General features: G+C 49.8%; 1 protein-coding gene across 2 annotated transcripts in view; it reads left to right on the top strand.

Moving 5' to 3' along the window:
- Positions 1-23631, top strand: part of LOC139764819 (uncharacterized) — a 90894-nt gene that overhangs the window by 30165 nt on the left and 37098 nt on the right. The window contains exon 2 of one of the 2 annotated variants that reach the window (XM_071691786.1): positions 21967-22734. In XM_071691786.1, the coding sequence (XP_071547887.1) occupies positions 22554-22734 (181 nt within the window). In that variant the 5' untranslated portion in view covers positions 21967-22553. Of the gene's footprint in view, positions 1-21966; positions 22735-23631 lie in introns of those variants that run through there. The other variant, XM_071691789.1, reaches the window with a different exon arrangement.

The following is a 23631-nucleotide window of genomic DNA, read 5'->3' as shown; positions in this document are numbered from 1 at the left end:
AGGACACGTTGATATAACTAGACTATATACACAACCCCAGGACACGTCGATATAACTAGACTATATACACTACCCCAGGACACGTTGATATAACTAGACTATATACACAACCCCAGGACACGTCGATATAACTAGACTATATACACAACCCCAGGACACGTTGATATAACTAGACTATATACACTACCCCAGGACACGTTGATATAACTTGACTATATACACAACCCCAGGACACGTTGATATAACTAGACTATATACACTGCCCCAGGACACGTTGATATAACTAGACTATATACACTAACCCAGGACACGTTGATATAACTAAACTATATACACAACCCCAGGACACGTTGATATAACTAGACTATATACACTGCCCCAGGACACGTTGATATAACTAGACTATATACACAACCCCAGGACACGTTGATATAACTAAACTATATACACAACCCCAGGACACGTTGATATAACTAGACTATATACACTGCCCCAGGACACGTTGATATAACTAGACTATATACACAACCCCAGGACACGTTGATATAACTAGACTATATACACTGCCCCAGGACACGTTGATATAACTAGACTATATACACAACCCCAGGACACGTTGATATAACTAGACTATATACACAACCCCAGGACACGTTGATATAACTAGACTATAAACATTGCCTTGTTTTAGTAGAAACCTATAATATACTGAGGCAAGACCCACTAGAACGCATCGCAGATTTTTATATGGGTAGTCACACTGCAGCCTCCTTGCGCGTGTCGACGATCGCATGACTTCCATGCAGACGTAATCCTCAATAGAATGTTTGGGATCAGCTCTGCTCAGTGAGAACAGAGAGGCTGTAACACGAAGAGGACGGGCTGGGAATTGGTAGTCAAGGATTCTGTACGATAATATATTTTCATTGCTCACGGATTCATTTTACTGTCATTTTGAAAGCAAGTTAGAACCTTCGTAGTGTTTTTTTTTCCCCAGGGCTGGATTGCGCGTGTGTGTTATCACCAGAACTGCATTTCCTGTAGGGATCCGTGTTCCCCAGGATGCGTGTGTATTCGCCGGTAATTTTGCACGCCAGGCACAATGTTCGCTGGCGGAGATAACTACCTCAACGCTGGCGGGTGCACTGTTGTGTTCGGATATGTTGGGCGCTGTGGGCGGGGATGTGTCTGCGCCCTGGCGTCTCCCGGGCCTGAGGCAAGCAACGGGTATATAGGTAGAGATTTGATACTAAATATATATTTCGAAGAGAAAAAAAAGGATAAAAAGATACTGAGTGGCCTAGGCCTGAACATGCAGAAGGGTGATAGGCGTGCACGGGATAGAGTGAACTGAACGATGGGGTATACAGGGGGCGACGCGATGGACGGAACCTGGGTATGAAGTAAATACCAGCTGTAAATGGCTGTTCAGTGTAGTTAATTTAATTCTGGTTGTATTCACTGGTTTTGCTGCCTCCATTACTCACCAGTCTTGACTCATCCACCACGCCTTACTCACTGCAGCCTCTCTGGCCTTGAAGGCTATATTCATGCATGGAGTGGAACCCCAACGCGTTACATCATAGGGAACTCGCCACACTCACGCTGAAGAGTGGACCCCTAACGAGTTACCATACAGAGCTTGTTGGCATTCGTCTCCCACGTTCGAACCCCAGCGCATGACAGCGAAATCCTGCTGGAAAACACACGAGGAAACCATATTCATCGTACAGCCGACATACACCGAGGTTATATCTCGGGTGACCCCACACAAAACAACCCCCTCCCCCTCTTAAATCCCCTTTCCAGTACCCACCTACATATTCGGCATCCATCCCTCCATCATTTAATCCCCCTTCCCGTTTATCTGGCCCACCCCTTCCATGCCTTTGCCTTATTCAACTCCCTGAGACGTATTCAAGACATAGTGTCCCCACCTCTGCATATCCCGAGGGAAAGACTGGGGTCCCACAGTTGGCTATTGATATTAGGATGTCTCTGTAATTCACAGTGATGGGGAACAAGACATCTCTCGCGCTGTTTCTCTCAAGTCTATGTGGAACAGACGGGATGGAACTCTGACATTTGGCTCGTCTGACATTCGAGCTCTTGTTTTTTGTATGCATTGGGGTGTGGTTCATTAGCTGCCTTGTTTAAACTTTATATTTCTTTCTAAATACATCTGGAATGTACATTGCTTTCTTTTTTTTTTTCTAAACTTGAACTTGATGTGCATGTTTGATGTTGAACTTGCGGATACACATGGCCGTATTCTACACTGACGAAAGCTCTCGGGGTTTGAACTTGTTTGTTGGGGGGTTGTGCACACTGTTATGGACGGTTGGTGAAATGAAAATGAAACCATCAGGGCCTAGGTGTTCACCAGGAGTGTATCAGTTTGGATGGTTTGTTACGTGGGAATGGAGCTCTCAATTCATATAACACAGACCATGAGATGTGGCCAATTGCATGACCCGGGGACGATAATCATATATATACTCATGAGATCAGCGATTCTCTCATTCTGTACCACAGTTTTTCCCCCCACTTCCTCAAAATTTCGTTAATGCTTTCCCTCGTCTCCCCTTTTTCCCTTCTCATAATCCTCTCTTTATTTCCGTTAAGACCCGGCCTTGCTGTGGACTTGGGTCCGTGACTGTAACCTATAACATAGACGAAAAGAATAACAAATGCTTGGTATAACATCTCTTACTCAGACGTGTACCCACACCATCGTGCTTAAGAATGGAAGCTTGCTCAAAAGACGTGCCACCGTCGTGCTCAAGGGTCGTGTATTGTCGTGCCTAAGGGTCGTGTACCGTCGTGCTCAAGGGTCGTTTACCGTCGTGCTCAAGGGTCGTTTACCGTCGTGCTCAAGGGTCGTGTACCGTCGTGCTCAGGGTTCGTATCGTCGTGCTCAAGGGTCGTTTAACGTCGTGCTCAAGGGTCATGTATCGTCGTACTCAAGGGTCATGTACCGTCGTGCTCAAGGGTCGTGTAACGTCGTGCTCAAGGGTCGTACTGTCGTGCTCAAGGGTCGTACTGTCGTGCTCAAGGGTCGTGTACCGTCGTGCTCTAGGGTCGTGTACCGTCGTGCAGAGGGAGGTGAACTGGACCATTGTCTACAACCCTTGTGGTACAGCCACGACCTCACCCCCACAGAACAATCCTCAACCTAACCTTGAGATATATACAGAAATAGCATAATGCTCCGTGCTCGCTCTCTCTCTCTCTCTCTCTCTCTCTCTCTCTCTCTCTCTCTCTCTCTCTCTCTCTCTCTCATTTCCTGGAGACAAGAGACTGGCTCACGCCCCCTTGGGCTCTGACGAAACTCCTCAATGACTTAATCACCCCGGAAGGGTGTGTGTGTGTGTGTACGATCACAACCCCCCCCCCACACCACCCCATGCGTGACGCGGTTCGACGGCGACGCGCGACCGTGGCTCCTGGGTAATGCGTCACGCGTCCTTCCCAAGTGACGCAACGGGCGGTGCGTTACGGGGGGGTCTGGACGTCACCTCCAGAACGTCGCCGATGACACAGATTTCCCCCGCGGAGAATGACGGTGTGTGTGTGTGTGTGTGTGTGTGTTTGTGTGTGTGTCCTCAGTTGAAGGTCTTGCCACACGACGTCCACTCCCGCAGGAGGTCGCTGTAGAAGGGTCGGTTCCTGGAAAGGTGGTTCGGTACCTGGGACTTTTGCGTGGTCATCATTCCGGTCATGGCCGCTACCAGTGGCCCCCCGACCCCAGTACGCACCGGCCACCGTCCTGGGCTGCCTCCCAGTTCGAACTGGGGTCGTACCGGGCCAGTACCCATGTAACTGGAGCCGTTATAAGCTCATCTCCGTACCCACGTCCCAGCGCAGCGAACCAGTTCCCACGAACCACATTACGACACGACCGCTACACCCCACCCAGTCCCCACCTGTACTGGTGCTGTGTCCCCAAATCCGTACGTACAACCGAGCCAGTACCTCCCAGTACCGCAGGATGGACGTACGCACGCACGCACGCACGCTGCCTAATACCCCCCCCCCCCCCCACAAACCATATATATATACGATGGTTCGGAATTTCCCGTAGGGACGAAACAGGAAGCGGGTTGCGTGGGGGTCGGATTTAATGCCGGTCCCCACGTCATGAGAGAAGGAGGGGGGGTTGGTAGCGGCCGGGAGGGAAGGAGGGGATGTGGTTGTGGTCGTATAGCCCTGAGACTGAGGGAGCTTAGCGTATATGGTGTCGGCCAGTGTGTGTGGCCCGTCCTGATACACTGGAAACACTCTGGGGTTAAAGCAAGCCATCTGGAGAGAGAGAGAGAGAGAGAGAGAGAGAGAGAGAGAGAGAGAGAGAGAGAGAGAGAGAGAGAGAGAGAGAGAGAGAGACTCCTTCTTCCTTCGAACTCTCACAAGATGGATGACTGGGAGAGGAACTCCCTTTTTAGGTACACCATGAGCAGTACACGGCAATAGGGTCGGTACAACCCCATCTTAAAAGTTTCTTGACGCGTCTCTCTCTCTCTCTCTCTCTCTCTCTCTCTCTCTCTCTCTCTCTCTCTCTCTCTCTCTCTCTCTCTCTCTCTCTCTAAAAGCTTGAGCGTGAGCTCCGAAGCCTCTCTTGTCAGCTTGGCCACAGACGCTTGCTTGACCACCTCGGCACTCAACTCAAAAGATTTCGGTGGCTCTGACCTTCGCTGTCCGCGAGACGCTTCCGCACTCACCGACCTCTACGTGTGGCTCTCACCTTCGCCTGACCACAGGCGCCCTTCGTCCTCGCTGCCTCCACAGGCACAGTGGACAAAGCCAGCCCGTTTAGCCCCGGGCTGAGGCAGAGATCTCTGGCTAGGCCACACCTCCCCCCAGTGAGCGTCGTCGGGCCGTCTGTACGCACACTCGTCGCCCCCTTTCCCCACCATCCAGACCTCCCCCCTCCCCTTCCTCTCCCAGCCTTCGACGTCAGTACCGTCGACGGATCTCTGCCGCTCATATCGACTTCGACATCAGGCTAACATCCGCCCCCCCCCCCTTCCCTCCACCAAGGAATGGATGAACAGCTGGGTTGACTTGTGTGCAACCAGGATTCGAACCTATGCCCTCAACCCTGGGCGGCCCGTGAATGCGTCACGGCCAGCAACACTAACCGCTTTTATCATTATTATTATTATTATTATTATTATTATTATTATTATCATAACCGCTTTTATTATTATTACTATTATTATTATTATTATTATTATCATTATTATTATTATTATTATTATTATTATAACCGCTTTTATTATTATTACTATTATTATTATTATTATTATTATTATTATTATTATTATTATGAAGACCAGCAAAGCGGCCGGTTTATCAACGACATACTGCGGTTTAGCAGACCTGCTGGGCGGCTGCCCCAATAGCCTGGTTGATCAAGAGTAACGGTCTGGCTCGGCAGTACTTTGAGCGACAGGGTAGAAGTCCTCATTAAGGGCTGTTTTTGTTCGATGTAGAGTGAAGGAATGTCGAGCTAAAAGGAGGAGTTCTGGGTCTGAGTACGACAATCGTAGCCCACAGCTGTCGACTTTTGAGCACGGCGCTTGGGGCACGACGGCACGACCCCTCGAGGACGTCAGGTAGGTCTCGCTTGGCTGTGATGTGTGTGAGGTCCCTGCCAGTGCCTTCGTCAGTCAGGTCTTGACGGCTGTAGCATGTCGGTGCCTTCGTCAGGTAGGTCTTGGGTGGCTATGTTGCGCGTGCTCCCTACCGCTGCCTTCGACAGGTGGGCCTTGGGTAGCAGCTCCCGGGGAACGCGGTCCCCTTCAATATCTTCGTCAGGTAGGTCCTGAGATGCCCCCTGAGGTCATCGCAATAATACACCAGAGCCTGTAGAAGGATGGGTTATGTATGTCAAAGGTCAGAGAAGATTATCGAGGTGACCTGCCTGGTTGAGCAACAGAGGAACAGGTCAGAAACAAGTCTCAGGTAAGTTCAGGTTCTGGGGATCCTGCTAGACTTGTTTTGGTTTGTTGTCAGGGTGTGTGGTGGTGCGAGGCTGCCCAGCCCCCGGAGAATGGGGGGTGTTGTGTCTTCCCCAAGGCAGACACACGTTCCTGCCCTCCTGGGAATGAGGGGAGGCACACACACACGCCCTTCCGACAGATAAACATAGGGTCGCCCTCCGGACAATGGGGGAACGGTGCATCCCCTAGATACGTGCGGCACATGTCCCCCAGAGAGTGGGGTACGTACATCCCAAACAAACAAGTCTGCCTTCAAAGAATGTGTGGTGTACCCCAGATACAATGCGTGAGGCTGCATTCATTCACCGAGCCCTCCTCTTTCCTCCCCTTCCTTCCTCCCCGCTTCCTTCACTTCCTTCTCCCCACACCCGAATCACTTTCACTTCCCGCCCCTGACCAATCAGGTAATGCTATCGTTTCTCTGCTTCTCTTCGTCTACTTTTCTTTTTTTTCTCTCTCTTTTTTCCCCAACTCTGGCGGAACAGGTTCTTGCTGTGTGCTTCGTCACCCCTCCCTCTGGCCTCGTCTCCTCCACCAACCCCCCCCCCCACAAAGCACCCCGTGGGGTTACGGGGGCACAATGCCCGCCCCGCCCTGTCCCATCTAGTCCCCCATCCCCCCTCCCCTAAGCTATAAGTGAGAGGAGGCCATCGTGTGCTGGTGACATGAGAAGCAATGTCTGGTGTCTCACACTGCCATCCATGTCGGGACATTCTCGAGGTGTGATAGTGCGAATACTCTCTCTCTCTCTCTCTCTCTCTCTCTCTCTCTCTCTCTCTCTCTCTCTCTCTCTCTCTCTCCATTTCGGTCTGCGACGCGTCTCCCGGGTGCCAACGGTCAAGTCGCTTCTGCCGTTCTGGCGTCACAATCTTAAATTCCTGCTTCGTGGGATGACGTGATCTTCCTGGCTCGCTCTCTCTAGGTGTGAGGCAAGTGGCCGCTCCTCTTATCATGTTTTCTGTTAAGTGTTATCAAGGGGGCGAGATCACTCCCCCCCCCACACACACACACTTCCTGTTGTGAGATAACGGGCAATGGGGGGGGGGGGGGGTATAGCTACTTAATTTTCATACTGAATAAATGTGTGTGTGTGTGTGTGTGTGTGTTTGTTCAGAGGTCGTTTGGTTGCTACTTCTGAGCACGACCGTGCGACCATTTCAGTAGTACTGGACGACCTTTGAAGCACGACGGCACGACCCTTTGGGGAATGACGGCCCGGCTCATGAGAGCAGCGCCACGACCATTGTTGACGATGACCTGGCGTTTGACCCAGAGAGAGAGAGAGAGAGAGAGAGAGAGAGAGAGAGAGAGAGAGAGAGAGAGAGAGAGAGAGAGAGAGAGAGAGAGATGCTTGTAATCAGAGACTTTTTTCCTGAAGACGTGAAAACATAAATGATTGATGGTGTTGAGCAAAAACAAGATAAGACCTGATGGTCCGTGACCAGGTTATCTCCTGGAGGACATGGTAGTACATGGGAAGGACAGATAACACAAGACCTGATGGTCTATGACCAGGTTACCTGCTGGAAGACATGGCAGTACATGGGAAGGACAGATAACACAAGACCTGATGGTCTATGACCAGGTTATCTGCTGGAAGACATGGCAGTACATGGGAAGGACAGATAACACAAGACCTGATGGTCTATGACCGGGTTATCTGCTGGAGGACATGGCAGTACATGGGAAGGGCAGATAACACAAGACCTGATGGTCTATGACCAGGTTACCTGCTGGAAGACATGGCAAGGACAGATAACACAAGACCTGATGGTTTATGACCAGGTTACCTGCTTACTCAAGTCTAGATTGTGGTGAAAATGGAACAGCGTCAGCGAAAGCTCCTCTCTGCCAACCTCTCCTTCTGACTCAACTGACTGTGGAAAGAATGTACTGCCATGGGAACTCCATAGGAAAGTTTAAACAAGGGTGAGGGGGTGGGGGAAGTGGGTGCCCATGGTGGCTGTGGGAGACGGTAACGGGTGGTGTGGTAGGTGGCGGGAGGAGGGTGAGGGAGAAGCCCTCGTGAGCGTGTAAGCGAAGGAGGAAAGATCCACTTCAGATCTAAAGGTCAGCCGGGATGTCAGGATACTCTGGGCTGATGATGTCAGGAGGACGGGCAGCGATAGGGACGACCCCGACCCTCCAGCTGTGGGGGGGCCCTTGGGTCAGGTACGGGTGGGTGATGGAGGAGACACTGGCAACACCTAAGCCTTTTCACAGATGACACAGATGACACAGTCCCCTTGAACTGCACGGACATGTTCGCCAGGATTAACATTTACCAGCACTCGACTTGCGCCTTCGTAGATCTAAAGTCTCTCGAGTATTTCCCTCATTTTGATGACTTCTACCACCAACAAACAACCACGAAACGATCCAGTGGTCTGTTACTGCCTGCTCATGCACCGCTTACAGTCCTCGTCTTCAACACCTTCGCGAGATCACAAGGCACCTGAGCACACTCACATAAACTCTAGGATGAACAATAATGAAGGCTGTCCTCTCGCATCTGCGCGATTCGATCGTCTGACTCGGGTCAGTGTACTGGGCGCCGTCGGGCGTTCGCTGGCGTCCCTGTTTGCTCGGGAGTTTGAGCGCCACGCGTAAACAACACCTACGGGGGATTGCGACGCGTCCAGCGGTGCTTTCCGTGGCGCTAATTCTTCTAAATGCGAGCTGTAAACACACTGCTTGTGGGGATACGAACGGGGAGTCGTGAAGTGAGGGAAAGGGGTGTTCTCTACCCTCGAACGCTACACGATGGGGGTAAGTAACCACATACTTAAGTATAATATCGCCTGACCCCCCAAGGGGAGGACGAACAGCTGGGGTGACGGTGGAGCGGCGACTGACCACGGTACCGGGATTCGAACCTATGCGGGTTTGACCCCCGTCCAACCTGTCGAGCCAGAAGCCACGCCCGAGGTCGCCTTCGCGCCCACCCCCACGTCTCTCTCTTTCTCTGGCCATTTGCCCACCCTGCCGCCAGGTTCGCCCACCCTGCTGGGCTACCCATATCCCACTTAATCTCCTGTGTCTTACGTCATGTCTCTCGCAAGCCAAATTGGCCCACCATTGATGTCTATGGACGGTACACGTATGGGGCCCTCAACCCACCACTATAATTTGCCTAGAATACATGGGGGCCCTCAACCCACCACTATAACTTGCTTAGAATACATGGGGGCCCTCAACCCACCACTATAACTTGCTTAGAATACATGGGGGCCCTCAACCCACCACTATAACTTACCTAAAATACATGGGGGCCCTCAACCCACCACTATAACTTACCTAAAATACATGGGGGCCCCTCAGCCCACCTCTGCAGCGTGCCCCATACCCACTCGTATCCTCATACCTGCATACGGTCCCTGTGTGTCGAGTGCCTGCGATGTGTGGCCCACGCCATGGCACGTGGACCGGTCGATAAGGCCAATGTAAAAAGACCATCCAAACGACCCCTTGGTCGATGACTGGGATGGGGTGGGTAGAGACAAGCCTCCGACACCGTTCAGATCCAGGAAAGTGGATTTGAAAAGCATTAAAAAAAAAAAAAGTTCTTGTGATATAATGAGGTCCTTTTGTTAGCTACGAATGCTTGTCCACCTTTCTAGCTGTCTGGCTTAGCTCGCCCCTGTTAGCTTAAGCTAAGATCGCGGGGCCCCTGTACCCAGGGAGGGGACCAGACTAGACTAGAAACCAACCCCTTCCACCTGCAGTGCAGACCCCTGGTCCTCGGGGCCTAAGACCAGAGTGTGGTCTATGGCCTGCAGAAAAAAAAGGCCAGTTTAGGTGACCTTTGACCTGTGTGTGTGTGTGTGTGTGTGTGTGTGTGTGTGTGTGTGTGTGTGTGTGTGTTTTTCTCATCGATTTTGTCGCACGTTTGGAATAAAAGTGATTTTCGTTGGGGAGTCGTGCTTATCCCCCCCACCCCCCATGCCCCTTCTCCCAGTCCTGGGGTGAAGGGTCGTCCCGCACGACTGCCTACGACCTTTGGTGACCTCGCCCCCTGCCCCCCCCCCCTTCCACACACACACACCCTCTCAACCAGCACCAGCGAAGGGGAACGATCCGTGATGTAAGACACACACACACACACCCCACCAAAAGAGGTCGTCACACCTTCACATTGCATTCTTCCAACACATACCAACACACTGCTGTGGTGGGGGGTGGGTGAGGGGGTCGTTGTGCCTCCCTCTCTTCGCACGACCCCCAACGCACACTTCAGCCGTGGGGGTGGTCGTCGTGGGGTCGTGTCCTTCCACAGACGGAGACGACGACCCCACCAGTGGCATGGGGTCGTACTAGCCCTACCCTCGAGGGTAGTGATGGTCGTGCCCCACCCCCCATATAACGACCACTGAGAGACGACAGCTGAACGACCCTTCAAGGAGGGGTACTGGAAGCCTCACCCCCACACAATGTCTCTCCTAACGCGATATATCTCCCCACACTATCTCTCTCCCCGCAAGGTCTCTCCCTGCACGGTACCTCTCCCCACACGCTATCTCTCCCCACACGGTATCTCTCCCCACACATCGTCTCTCCCCACACGCTGCCTTTCCCCACACGCTGCCTTTCCCCACACGCTGCCTCTCCCCACAGCACAGCCTGTGTGCCTCGCCTATTGTGCTCCCCGTCAGCGTTGATCGCTAGCCAAGCAGGATGTAGTTGACTTAACGACCAAGACCCCGGGGCCAGCACGTTCAACGTCAGCGGCCCTGCCTCCACCATTGTTGTCCCTCGTTGAGCATGATTGGTCTGGTCAAACTTGTCGACAGCCCACTTGTCTACAAGTCTCCTACTTGGCTGCGTTAGCCTACAAGCCTCGTGGTCAACGCTGCGTTGTGTACAAGTTTCGTGGTCAACGCTGTACTTGTGTACAAGATTCGTGGTCAACGCTGCACTTGTGTACAAGCTTAATGATCAACGCTGTCACTGGCTGCTGCATTCACTCCCTATTGGTCACTGTTAATCACCAGATAAAAACGTTTAGAAAATCGACTTCGTTGTAATTTCGTTCGCCCATACTGACGTGCGTCCGGGCTGTCATTCGCCCGTACTTCCGCTCGCTCGCGCTTTTGTTCCGTCAGTAATTCTGCTTCCTGGACTCTTATAATGTCCATTTTGTCCACCAAATAAGTACAGCGGACCGCGTGATCATTAACCACACCCATTTAATTGTGGTGGCGCTGATTTCTTGCGTATTTGGCCGCAGTTTGAATGAGCATAAAAACTGCGTTGATGCATCGCTATTTTTGTTTTGAGTCATTCAAAATGGCCGCGGTGTGACGTCACTGTGACGCTTGGGGTAAACAACGGTTAATGACATAAGCTGCTAAATGATTTATCTACCATTTATGATAATTACGATGTAGCATAATTTCCTCCGAATTATTTCATGTGTAATCCATCACAGGTTGTATATGGGGACAATTAATATTTACAGGAAGGAATTATTTTTTTTTTTTTTTGCCTGATATGCGAAGGAAATGCATCTGGCAGTGTTTATGTATATATATGTATATAATGTGTATAATAACACAACAATGGCTGCCGTGCTTCAGTGTAAATGATAAATGTATGCCACGGATGACAGCTGCTGCACCTAGTGCTCTGTGTGTGTGTGTGTGTGTGTATGCTTTCCGCACTCCATATGTTGACGGCTTAATCCAAGGAAAATATCTAACTGGTAACTCATCCATAATTGCGATTGGCTTTGCAATAACATTGTGTTGAACAACGGGTTCAATTCTCCGGAAAGCGCATTCATACATATTTTTCCCCTAATCTAGACAGAGGTGAAACATATCAATTCATTTTAGTTCTTTAAAATGATCCATTTCCTGTCGTGCGATTTGATCTCGGAGAAATGGATGTCTTGTTCCAGGACCAGCCCTACTTTGAGGGTCAGGTGGTAAGGTATTGCACGAGAGGGTCAAGAGTTCTAAAGCTTAACGGTGGAGGGAAAGAAGCAGACATAGCAACGACCCACCTCGCGAGGCATTAGCCTGCCCCCTATCACATGGCCAAGTTACTGGACGTTCTCGGGAACGGATAAGTAAAATATGAGTGTACTTGTGAGCCAATGGTGGCACAGGAGGATGAGCAGCTGGGTGTACTGTGGACAGGATGTAGTGACTAGGATTCGAACCCATGCCTGTCTAGGCTCCCAGGCGGGCCCGTGCGTGCGTGACGGTCAGTAACCGCTACACCACGGAGGCCCCGTGGGAGATATAGTCACCATTTTTGGGGGTTACACTGAAGACGGTTTGTTTAGCTGGGCGCGCGCGGCCGTGAGAACAGATGCAACTGACTAGATCGCCATCACTCAGTGCGCGGAGCGTTCAAGCGAGCAAGAAGGCACCTGATTATATATCTCACCTTAATATCACCTTCTGAACTTGGCATTTGCAGCCGCCACCGTGTGAGCAGGTGTTTGGGTAAGGACAATATCGGGGTTGCAAATTTTAATCTGGCCATGACTTGCGCGTACCAAATATGGCGGTCTATGGACAAACCCGTATATTTCATTCAATGCTCTTCCTCTTCATACCTTCGTGTTAACGACAATACCAATGGGTCATTTGTGTCTTGGGATTATTATAGGCGATTATCACACACATAAAGACGGATGGACGATAGAGTTATTAAGGGTTGATCGTCCACCTGCGTCACGGAAAAGGCGAAGTGGCAACTGTCTGCGAGATGGTCTTGTGTTGCCATATAGGGAGTTGTATTATTCCCTTAAGGCCTGCCTTAATGTTATCCTCCTCCCCCCCCCCCCCCCCCCAGCTCTCCCATAATGGATTGTTCCCGTCTGTGGTTGATCGTTTTAAGAGTTGTCGGTGGCTGGTGGACCGCTACATGTAATGTTCTCTTGCCTTATGGTTGAACGCCGAGTACAGTTTTGTCGTGTTCGCTGGTTTACCGTTCTCCAGCTTGTTGTTCGCTGGTTCACCGTTCTCCAGCTTGTCGTTCGCTGGTTCACCGTTCTCCAGCTTGTCGTTCGCTGGTTCACCGTTCTCCAGCTTGTCGTTCGCTGGTTGGCTTGCTCCACATACTGGTCCTGACGTCCTCTGGTCGACCGCTCCACATACTCTCCTCTCGTCAGGGGCAGCGCTTGTGCAAGCAGGCATGTGGGCCTGGTGGGTATGTGGGCGTGGAGGCATGGCATGTGGTGCCGCGGACATATGTTGCTGGGGAACACACATGGCCACGGCCGTGGGTGCTGGTGTCTGTGGTTATCTCGGGCGACTGAGATACTGACACTGGTGGTGGTGGGAGCTGGTAGGACCCTGAGAGGGGCCAAATCCTTCTGGTAGGACCCTGGGAGGGCTATATCCTTCTGGTAGGACCCTGGGAGGGCCATATCCTTCTGGTAGGACCCTGGGATGGCCATATCCTTCTGATAGGACCCCGGGATGGCCATATTCTTCTGATAGGACCCTGGGAGGGCCATATCCTTCTGGCGGAGCTGGTAGGACTCTATAAAGAGGCCACGTCCTCCTAGGGAGGTCCCAGCGGAGTGGGGAGAGGGGTGACCTCGGCAGGACCTGCACCAGCTGGACAAACATGGTCGCCCCAGCCGCTTCACAAGGCCACCCTGTAACAAGCCCTTCTGCAGGGGGGAGGGATGGGATCTGTCTCCCTCGGGAGGCGTCCCTCGGGCGCCCGCAGGACTCTGGCTAAATCACCCATAGTGGGGTGACAGCCACGGGTGCCGCAGTGTGTGTGTGTGTGTGGGGAGAAGGTGTGGATGGTTTGTGGGGAGTCGGGGTGTAAGCGCGGGGTGGCAGACCTCCCTCTGTCATATACATCGGTGCTGTGACCAGTCCCCCCCCCCCCCAGCTGGAGGTAGCGTCAGCGAGACGGACTTGAAGCTTGTAGTTGGTTCTCATGCTGCTGTGGTGTAATGACGCGACTCCCCCACGTCGGATCGTTTACGTAACAATTTGGTCTCCTTAACTACCAGTAATGGCTTTATCTAAGCAAGATCCTGTGGTGATATCCTTTCCCTATCTTGATAACACCTAGTCATCACGTTTGAGAGATTTTATAGACCATGTTATATAGAAAGCTATTGACAAGCTGTGGCATCAGGATCTCATCTCCAAGCTTCCCTCTTTTGACTTCCCTCCCTCACTCCCCATTCTCTCGTTCCTAACTACGCTACCTCTCTGGCCGATGTGTCTCCATGACTTAAAGCCACTTTCCTCCGTTGTAAAAATGTCCAAACTTATTCAGTCTAGCTTTCGTCTCATCACAGCTGGCATTATAAACATGGGGGACTTTCCCACTCAGGCAGATGTAACCTAGTTAAGTGTGGCGCATCTGAAACTCAGTTTATTTCTACTTCTCTCCCTTGAAACTCCTCACAGATGTTGCGTCCTTTAATGGCCCAGTGATTCCACGACTCTGTGAATAAACTTGCTCCCGAGGGCTGGCTGCCTGTGTGCCCCCCACTATCAACTAAGCCGTGTAATACCCGGTTGGCTACTGTGCCGCATGATTATTGTGGCGTTTAGCACCTCGAAGATGAGCCGCTATGATATCCTCCTCTCCCTACAACGCTAAGCTTTCCAACTATTTAACCTGTTTTTTCCTTTTTTTTTTTTTTGTCACAGTTGTGGCCTGCGTGTTCGCAGAAGGGCAGGATTCCACTTACGAACACTTCCGTTCACCATCACGTCTTACAAACTCGTCTGTTTATTGATAAAAGGAATTGAATTACTCGCCACGGCTGTCATCTCTGTACTACCTAAGCGCTGATGGAATATATATATATATATATATATATATATATATATATATATATATATATATATATATATATATATATATATATATCATCATTTACATAAGAAAATCGTCTAATATATGTTCTCCAACTCAAAAATAACATCCATCTTGCACGACGGGCGTGGACGACTATCAAACACAACCCCCAAAACTAGAAAACAGACGCCGTTTTGAAACATATGGTGGCCAAAAATAAAACACCGCCACACATCCTCTCGTCATCAGAAAGGATGCACCGTAAAGTGATTTACAAGTTCCCTGGCCGCTTCATTTACAATGCGTACCGGACCAGCCTAGCTGCGGCGGGTACACCGGGGGGGCCTGCGGGCTGCGGCTGCCAACAGCCCGGTCGACCAACGACCCATCCCAGCCGCCCTGGGATCGGCCGGGGATACAGAAGGGGGACATGTCATTAGAAAGGCGACCCTCAGAAATGGGCTCTGTTTCTGTCGATATTAAGTCTGTATTGGCTCAAAAAAGGGGCTTCTCCGAACCATCCCTCACTGTCTACCACTGTCAACCTATCGCCACTACCCACCTGCCCCGGGGGGCGCGGGCAGTGTGAGGTAGTGGGCATGTGGCATGCCCTGCTGGGCATGTGGGGGATGGGCCACCACCGGTCCTGACGTATAGCCCATGGTGGTGGTGGTGGTGGTGTGGGGTGGGTAAGCTACAGTATACAGCACTATACAACCCTTCGTCCTTGACCTCACACACACACACACACACGCTACCCATGAGCACTTTCACCCATCAAATTCGTCTTGGGATATCCCAGGCAATGCACGATGGGGATATCCCTTGTGATTTACTTCGGTTCTTTTATTTTCTGTTATCGGTTTTGGTGTGATGCAGATGGATCGGTCGACCGATCGGGCTGCCGATTTTACATGATGTTTTTTTTTTTTCGTATTCTTCATCTTTTTTGGATGAGTCGTGTGTGTCTGACGTGCTGGTGTTCTTATGGCTCGTCGCTGTAGTGTGGGGCTGGTGGCGTGTACTGGGGGGGGTGGGGGTGACGGTGGCTTGTACTGTGGTAAGGGGGTGTGGTGGTGGCGTGTACAAAGGGGGGAGGGAGTGTGGTGGTAGCGTGTACTGGGGGACGGGGGTGTCTGGCGCCACATAAGCCAGGTCGTGAGCTTTTGGGGGGGCTCTGGGCGTTACCCCCCAGGCTGCCCCCCCAGTCCCTCAGCTGCTTCACCCCATCATCTCATCCCCCCCGAGCCCAGGACACCCCAGGTCCCCCAGGCCCACGTCCTGGGGGACCGGGAACACGACAGGTGGTTGGCTTCCCCCCTCACCCCAGCATCACCATTACATCTCCCCCTCTCCCTCCGGACAGCCCACCCTAGCCGGCTGGTCCCCTCCAACACCCAGCCCACTAAACCCCCACCCCTCCCCCTGTCCATCCCGTCCCGTCCAGTCGCGGTCGTCCCAGGACGGGACTTAAGGAAGCGGGCGTTCTAGGGAGACGGGGGACAGTGTCCCAGGACACCACGAGTAAGGGGTCGTCCAAGGACGGAGCTAGCAAAGGAGGGTGCCTCAGGACAGGACGAGGAAGGGGGCCGTCCCAGGACATTGCCAGTGAGGGAGGGGCGTCTCGGGACTAGGAGAGGGGACGTACTGAGAAGATGTGTTGGTGTCAGCGCCTCCGGACCAGCACTTGTGGTGGTAGTGTGGTAGTGGTGTTGTGGTGGTGGTAGTGTGGTAGTGGTGTGGTAGTGGTAGTGGTGTGGTGGTGGTGGTGGTGGTGGTGGTGCCGGTGTGGTAGTGGTGTGGTGGTGGTGGTGGTGGTGGTGGTGCCGGTGTGGTAGTGGTGTGGTGGTGGTGGTGGCAGTATGGTAGCTGTACTGTGGTAGTCGTGTGGTGGCAGTGTGGTAGTGGTGTGGTGGTGGTGGCAGTGTGGTAGTTGTACTGTGGCAGTGGTGTGGTGGTGGTGGTGGCAGTGTGGCAGTGGTGGTGGCAGTGTGGTGTTGCCAGGGAGAAGACGTATTTCCAACCACTTGAGCTGGAGTGGGGCACACTTTTGAGAAGCGGCTCAGAGAGAGAGAGAGAGAGAGAGAGAGAGAGAGAGAGAGAGAGAGAGAGAGGTAGGTAGGTCGTCTCATACTCCCCCCACTTCCCTTTCCCTTTCCCTAAAGTTGGACGTCCTTAAAAGCACGACTGCAAACCCTCGGGGAGGTTTCTGCCGTCCTTAATATCGACTTAAAACAGAGAGAGGCAGGAGCCAAGCGGTCTCAAGACAACTTTTTTTTTTGTTTTTTTTTCTTAATAAGTGACACAAGAGAGGGATCGCTGCTGTTGCCATGTTGTCTCGTGTTTACATTAGATAGATTATTAATAGATTATATTTCTCATGGACGGTAATTAAGCGCAGATATCGTGTGGACGTTTGCATTAAGTATTTGTTTATATGAATTTGTATTAGTCGTTAGGGGCAATTGGCGACAGAAGGGAGAGGAATGTACATACCCCAGAACATTGACATGAGGGGTGGAAGGGGGGCAGGCGTGTTGGGGGCAGAGGTGTCCCCGCCCCCCATATAACCCTTTTCTATCCCTAAGGGTTTTTTGAGTCCATCCTGGAAACAAGTGGAAGGGAAATTCCCCCAGTGACCTTTTGGTACCTGGGTTGGCCTGGGGGCCTCCCGTGGTGGGGGGAACATGCCTGTGGTGTATCTCTCGCTGTGGTAGAGAGGGCAGACTCCATGTGTCTTGTCCAGCTTTCTATCAAGTGTTAAGTAATAAGTGGGTTGGTTAAGTGGGTCATATACGACACAAATGTCCTGTATATATTTATATCGCGTGTTAATGTTAAGGGTGTTGGCTAAGTGGGTCATATACGAAGCAGATATCACCTGTCGTCGCCATATGTAGAGTCACATGTGGCAGGTACATATACACAGAGGTGTACAAATAGCCGTGTGGCAGATGGGAACCCCCAAAACTTTGCGAGCGGGAGGCCAAGTCTGGACGTGGCATGAAAAAAGACGACAGCGCAACCTGGCTTGTGTTGCGTCCATAATGAGAGCCTGTGGGGGGACACCAGTAGAAGAAATATGGACGATGGGAGTCAGGATATGGTCAGGTGGGGGTCGAATTGCACACACACACACACACACACACACACACACACACACACACACACACACACACACACACACACACACACAGGGGCGCCTCCGTGGTGCAGTGGTCAGCGTTACTGAGTACAATCAAGTATATATGGATAAGGAAGCATTAAGCGAGGTGTCCACGTCTTATATAAGGCCAGAACTAGACTATATGGTTTCGGGTGTCATCATCTGGGACCACCAGGCTGTCTATGGCCGCTCCTTGGCTCAAATTAACCCGTTGGATATCACAACTCTTAGACTTACACAACAGCCCACATCCTGGCTGGTTCAGCACCCAACTGTGAAGGCCGATTGTGGCTGGTCATTACGGAGAACAAAGACAGTTAGCTAACATGGGTCCTTCACCGTAATGATCGGGTCCATGTGCAGAACCTGTTCCCGAAGGCTGAACCGCATCGCGAGTCCAGGGTTCGAGGAAGGCAGGAGTTGCGCCATCAGCCCACAAGGTAAGGTTATAATCTCCCCCTCCAAGGTTACGAAGGTGACTCACTCTGGTCACCGGTTGTTAGCGATACTCTCAAGTCTCCAGGAGAGCTCAGATGGATCGTAATTCAAGGCTGGTGGAGGAGGTATACAGGAATGCAGTAGGGAGCGTGCTAGGCCCGAGTGGTATAAGTCACAAGATTAATGAAGGATATATATATATATATATATATATATATATATATATATATATATATATATATATATATACCCGGTGCTCACGTCTGTCAACCGACCCCCCTTAGGGTGAGGATGAACAGCGGGGTGAACCGAGGACCGACTGCCGCCGCCAAGACTCGAACTTCATGTTCATTCAACCCCATGAATGAGCCACAGCCATGAACGCTGACCGCTGTGCCACGGAGGGTTTCATCCACGACATCAATATCGGTTCGCGGACATGAAGGAGGGGGAAAAAAAATGGCGTCTTTTGTGACTTGTGTGTTAGAGCAACACACACAATGGCTGTGTCGGAGAGGGAGAGGCTCTGGTCAAACAAGTGGAACACCTGCATCAGATGCTCACAACGCCTCAGGCTATCATGTGAAAAAAAAAAAGAAAATATGGGGGAAAAAACCTCTGCTGGAGAAGGACATTGCATCGTGTTGCATCAGCCTCTCCGTTACCATCGTCCGGGGAGGAGTGTTCAATCCTCTTCTTCTTATTCCAGTAACAGATGTTTCCGCGAATCTGTCCCGAGCGGCAATGAGACTTTACAGTGGAACGGTCGCCTGGTCAGTACATACGCTCCAATCTTCTTATATATATATATATATATATATATATATATATATATCCCTGGGGATAGGGGAGAAAGAATACTTCCCACGTATTCCCTGCGTGTCGTAGAAGGCGACTAAAAGGGAAGGGAGCGGGGGGCTGGAAATCCTCCCCTCTCGTTTTTTTTTTTTTTCTTAATTTTCCAAAAGAAGGAACAGAGAAGGGGGCCAGGTGAGGATATTCCCTCTAAGGCCCAGTCCTCTGTTCTTAACGCTACCTCGCTAATGCGGGAAATGGCGAATAGTACGAAAGAAAAAGATATATATATATATATATATATATATATATATATATATATATATATATATATATATATATATATATATATATAATGTGTGTGTGTGTCGTGTGTGTGTGTGTGTGTGTGTGTCAGGCGTTCACTTATCTTCGATATAATTTTACTTTTATAAATACTCCATAAAACTTGATTTATCTGACAATAAGCCGCTACCACTCGTAGTTGTGTAATCTGTGGCGGCAGCCAGCAAGTTGGCTAAGCGTCTCAAATATGCTGTACAAATGTACCTTTTAATATGACGGTCATGAACATATCATAAACACGTAGCGTGTTCAATCGTTCGTAACAATACACATTTAGTCCTTAATCTATATTCCTCATAACTATCTTTACAGCAAAAGAAGATAGTTATCAGAGCGTTCGTTATTTATAATTGATCGGGTCGAGTAAATGTATCGTACTGACCGTAGAATATATACATATACATATCGACTGACTAAATTATGAGCGAGAACGAATGACGCGCAGGCGCAGGAGGCGGCGGTGGTGGGCCCTGGAGCGAGCGTTGCCCCGTGCCCGGGCGACACGGTGGCGGACCAGGCTGGACGGGTAAGCCCAGTACACACACATCTGCTTCAACCTCTTGCCTACACACTAACCCAACTCCTTTATAAGGCTTAGGACACGTCCATGAGACTTTACACCGATGATTCAGGTAGAACGGGACTCTGAAGGATTGTTCTAGTGGGGTAAAGGCTGACAAAATAACGCCTTTAATCCAATGCAGCGACCAAGAATAACTCGTATTTTTTTTTAAACTCCATTTTGAGGGTTTGGGATGTATATTCTGGCCCGTTCAAGCGTACGACCACAACCACTTTACAATGAATCAATGGAACAATGAAGGCAGTGTTCAGTTTCTCGGGGAAGGAGATGCAGGCGCTGGGTTACACGACCCGCGGGAGAGTGTATATATCATGGTGTGTGTGTCTGTGTGCGCAGCTGCCGCGCGCAAGTCGACGCCGACGCCGCCGCTCACTTGTTTCATTCTCTGGGCCTCTTATGCAACAGCCACCCGCCCCCCTCTCTTCCACAATGGCCCCTGTCACTTTCCTTTTCCTCTGGGGTGCCTGTCGCCGCTGAATTAGTATCGGAAGGGCTGGCTGAGTCGTGCGTGACTTCGCACTCGCTGGCCAACTTGATGCTCTTAAAATTCGCCATATCTATTTTTTTTTCCAATGAATTTTCTATTACGAAACTTTTGAATCACATTTAATGGTGGCTTCAGCACTACGTCATTATCTCAAATGGTATGGAATTTGTGGGTGTTTTTCATGCGCAGAGTTTTGAAGGACGGTATTAATGCGTATGCTTGCATCACGCTTGGTAACGCGAGCGTAAAACTCCCCCCCCCCCGCAACACGCAAATAGGAATGACGTATGCACGCGCGTGCATGATGCGAGGCGATGCTTTCCTATGTCCCATCCCCACAGCGCACGGGCACCATACATCGTCAGTGTCTTGCTGTATTAATACAATACCTTACTGTTGTCCCCCTGTCATAATACAGTATACCCCACGGTTGTCTCGCTGAATTAATACAGTACTGCTCTGTTGTGTCGCTGGATTAATACAGTGCCTCACTGTTGTCCCCCCTGTAGTAATACAGTACCTCATTGATGTCCACTGTATTAATACAGTACCTCACGGTTGTCTCGCTGTATGAATACAGTACCTCACGGTTGTCTCGCTGTATTAATATAGTACCTCGAGGGGGTTTCGCTGTAGCAATACAGTACCTCACTGGTCTTAAGATCACGCACACTAATATTTCCGACACAATATGACCCCAGTCATCATGATCTACGTCTTAAGGTCTCCTTTTCTCACCTCCAGACGTCCACACTCATCCCTAATGGTTCTCTTAAACCCAACGTAGGTCAACTTACCCTGCTACTGAACGTAAGCTAGTCTTAATATTTGTTCTTCCTAACCTCAACTTACACTTTACTAACCTAAGGTGAGGTCCATTTCGCTCGAGTCTCCAGATTTAAAAATGATCAATGGAAAATACACTGCCCTGACATTATGGTAGAGGGGGGATACACACACAGGAAGGACTGATAGCAAGTGGACTTTAATGTCCTTGATGAGTTATCTGCTGGAGGACAGGACGAGGGAGGGGTACGTTTGGAAGAACGGGTGATATTGGACCTACTGGTCCACGACCAGGCTATCATCTGGAGAACAGTGCAATGTATGGTCACCCACCTCTCCCTCCGGCTTAACAGCGGTCGTAAAAAAAAAGGCTAAAATGGCCAGTATCCTCTGGTATTCACCCCAACAAAGGGTTCTAAGTGATTTAGAATTTTGATTTAGATTTATACAATTCCATCGGGAATTTCTCAGCCTCACTGTAGAAATGGGTAACAGTCTTTAAATATTATGTATATTTACGTCTACCATTACAACTTATAAAATATTTTGCCATTTTCAACTTATATTCTCTTTTCAGTTCGAGTTACGGAATTGAAGAGGAAAAATCATGGAGGACGGCAGCCCACAGCGCATCTGCATCATAGATGAATATTGAGGAAATAATGGTAGAACCGAGTGATCAAAGATGAGTAAAAACTTGCACAAACCGCGAGATTACAGGTGGTATGATACTTAAGACTTTACACAAGTGTCCCGTAAAATAGTTGGGAAGTATGCATTTTCTGTCACTGGACCGCTGGGACCGTTTTCTGTGATGAGGGAACGGCCAACTGTCGTAATTTATAGACACTAAGAGTGAAATTCTCAAGAAGGTTTTTTTAACTTAAACTACACTCAGAAATTTCCCCTAAAACTTAGATGTGTCACATAAAACTTTAAAAAGAAAAAGGCTCCCCTAAAGCTTTAGTCTGTTACGTAAAACAGTACACAGTCCGTAGAAGTTTTGGTCACCTTGGAAACAATCGACAAAGTCTCCCCTAAAACTTGAAGGGAAAAGTACGTTTTCTCTCACGGTCAACAGCCTGGACCATTTTTTGTCACACCGGGGGAAACTCTGGCCAACTGTCGCCCTTTCGAAAGCGTAATAAGAGTGAAATTCCCAAGATGCTCCAGCAAATCCTCAACGATATGTACATCGATCCAGAACTCCTGGCGGAGCTGGACGAAGAGCAGAAACAAATCCTCTTCTGCAAGATGCGGGAGGAGCAAGTGCGTCGCTGGAAACTAAGGGAAGACCAGCTGGACGAGGAGGACAAGAAGAGTATAGTCCAGCCAAAGAAATCCAGTAAGTATTCTGTTAAATCAGAGTAAAGGAAGAGTTTAGGGAAAGTTGATATTTACACTCGCATAAGTAGGCCGCCTTCTGTCCACAGTGTGGCTGGTATTCGCCTGTGTTACATGTATAATTCTTGCGTTACTCATCAGTAATGTCTAATGTTTCCAGGTCTGTATACGCTGATGTGATTGTGTGCTGATGATTTTGTGGGTAAGAAGTGAGTGGTATGTTGATCGTAGACGCTTGGGGCTTTCCACGATCGGGTGTTTATTGTGATTAGGTCTACGATTGGGTGTTTATTGGTGATTAGGTCTGTGATTGTGCTGTCTATTGGTGATAAGTACGATAGAGAGTTTATTAGTGATTAGGTCTACGATTAGGTGTTCATTGGTGATTAGGCCTACGATCAGGTGTTTATTGGTGATTAGGCCTACGATCAGGTGTTTATTGGTGATTAGGCCTACGATTAGCTGTTTATTGGTGATTAGTAGTACGATTTGGGGAGTTTATTGGTGATTAGTTCTACCATCAGGTGTTTCTTCGTGATTAGTCTGTTTTATGTATTTAAATTCCTTTTTTTTTTTTTCATCAGTGGATGGATTAGCTTCGTGTTCTCCACAGTGGATGCTTTTGTATGATTAGGTGGACGTGTCTGTGTAGGTGTAATGTCGTGTCTACAGTGGTTAAACATGAACAGGTTTGTGTTGTTGTCTGCAGTGGTGGCTTGAGCAGGATTCGAGTACCCTACGTCTTCTTCTGTCATGTGTTTGTAAAGTTAAGTTTGTGTTTATGCAGGCGGCACATGTGTATGACTAGACCCGTGATTATATATATATATATATATATATATATATATATATATATATATATATATATATATATATTTCTTTTTTTCTTTCTTTTAAA

This window comes from Panulirus ornatus, chromosome 51, assembly GCF_036320965.1.
Source record: "Panulirus ornatus isolate Po-2019 chromosome 51, ASM3632096v1, whole genome shotgun sequence".
NCBI classification, from domain to species: Eukaryota; Metazoa; Arthropoda; class Malacostraca; order Decapoda; family Palinuridae; genus Panulirus; species Panulirus ornatus.
Note: the sequence above shows the minus strand (reverse complement) of the source record. Positions and strands in the feature narration are given on the sequence as shown.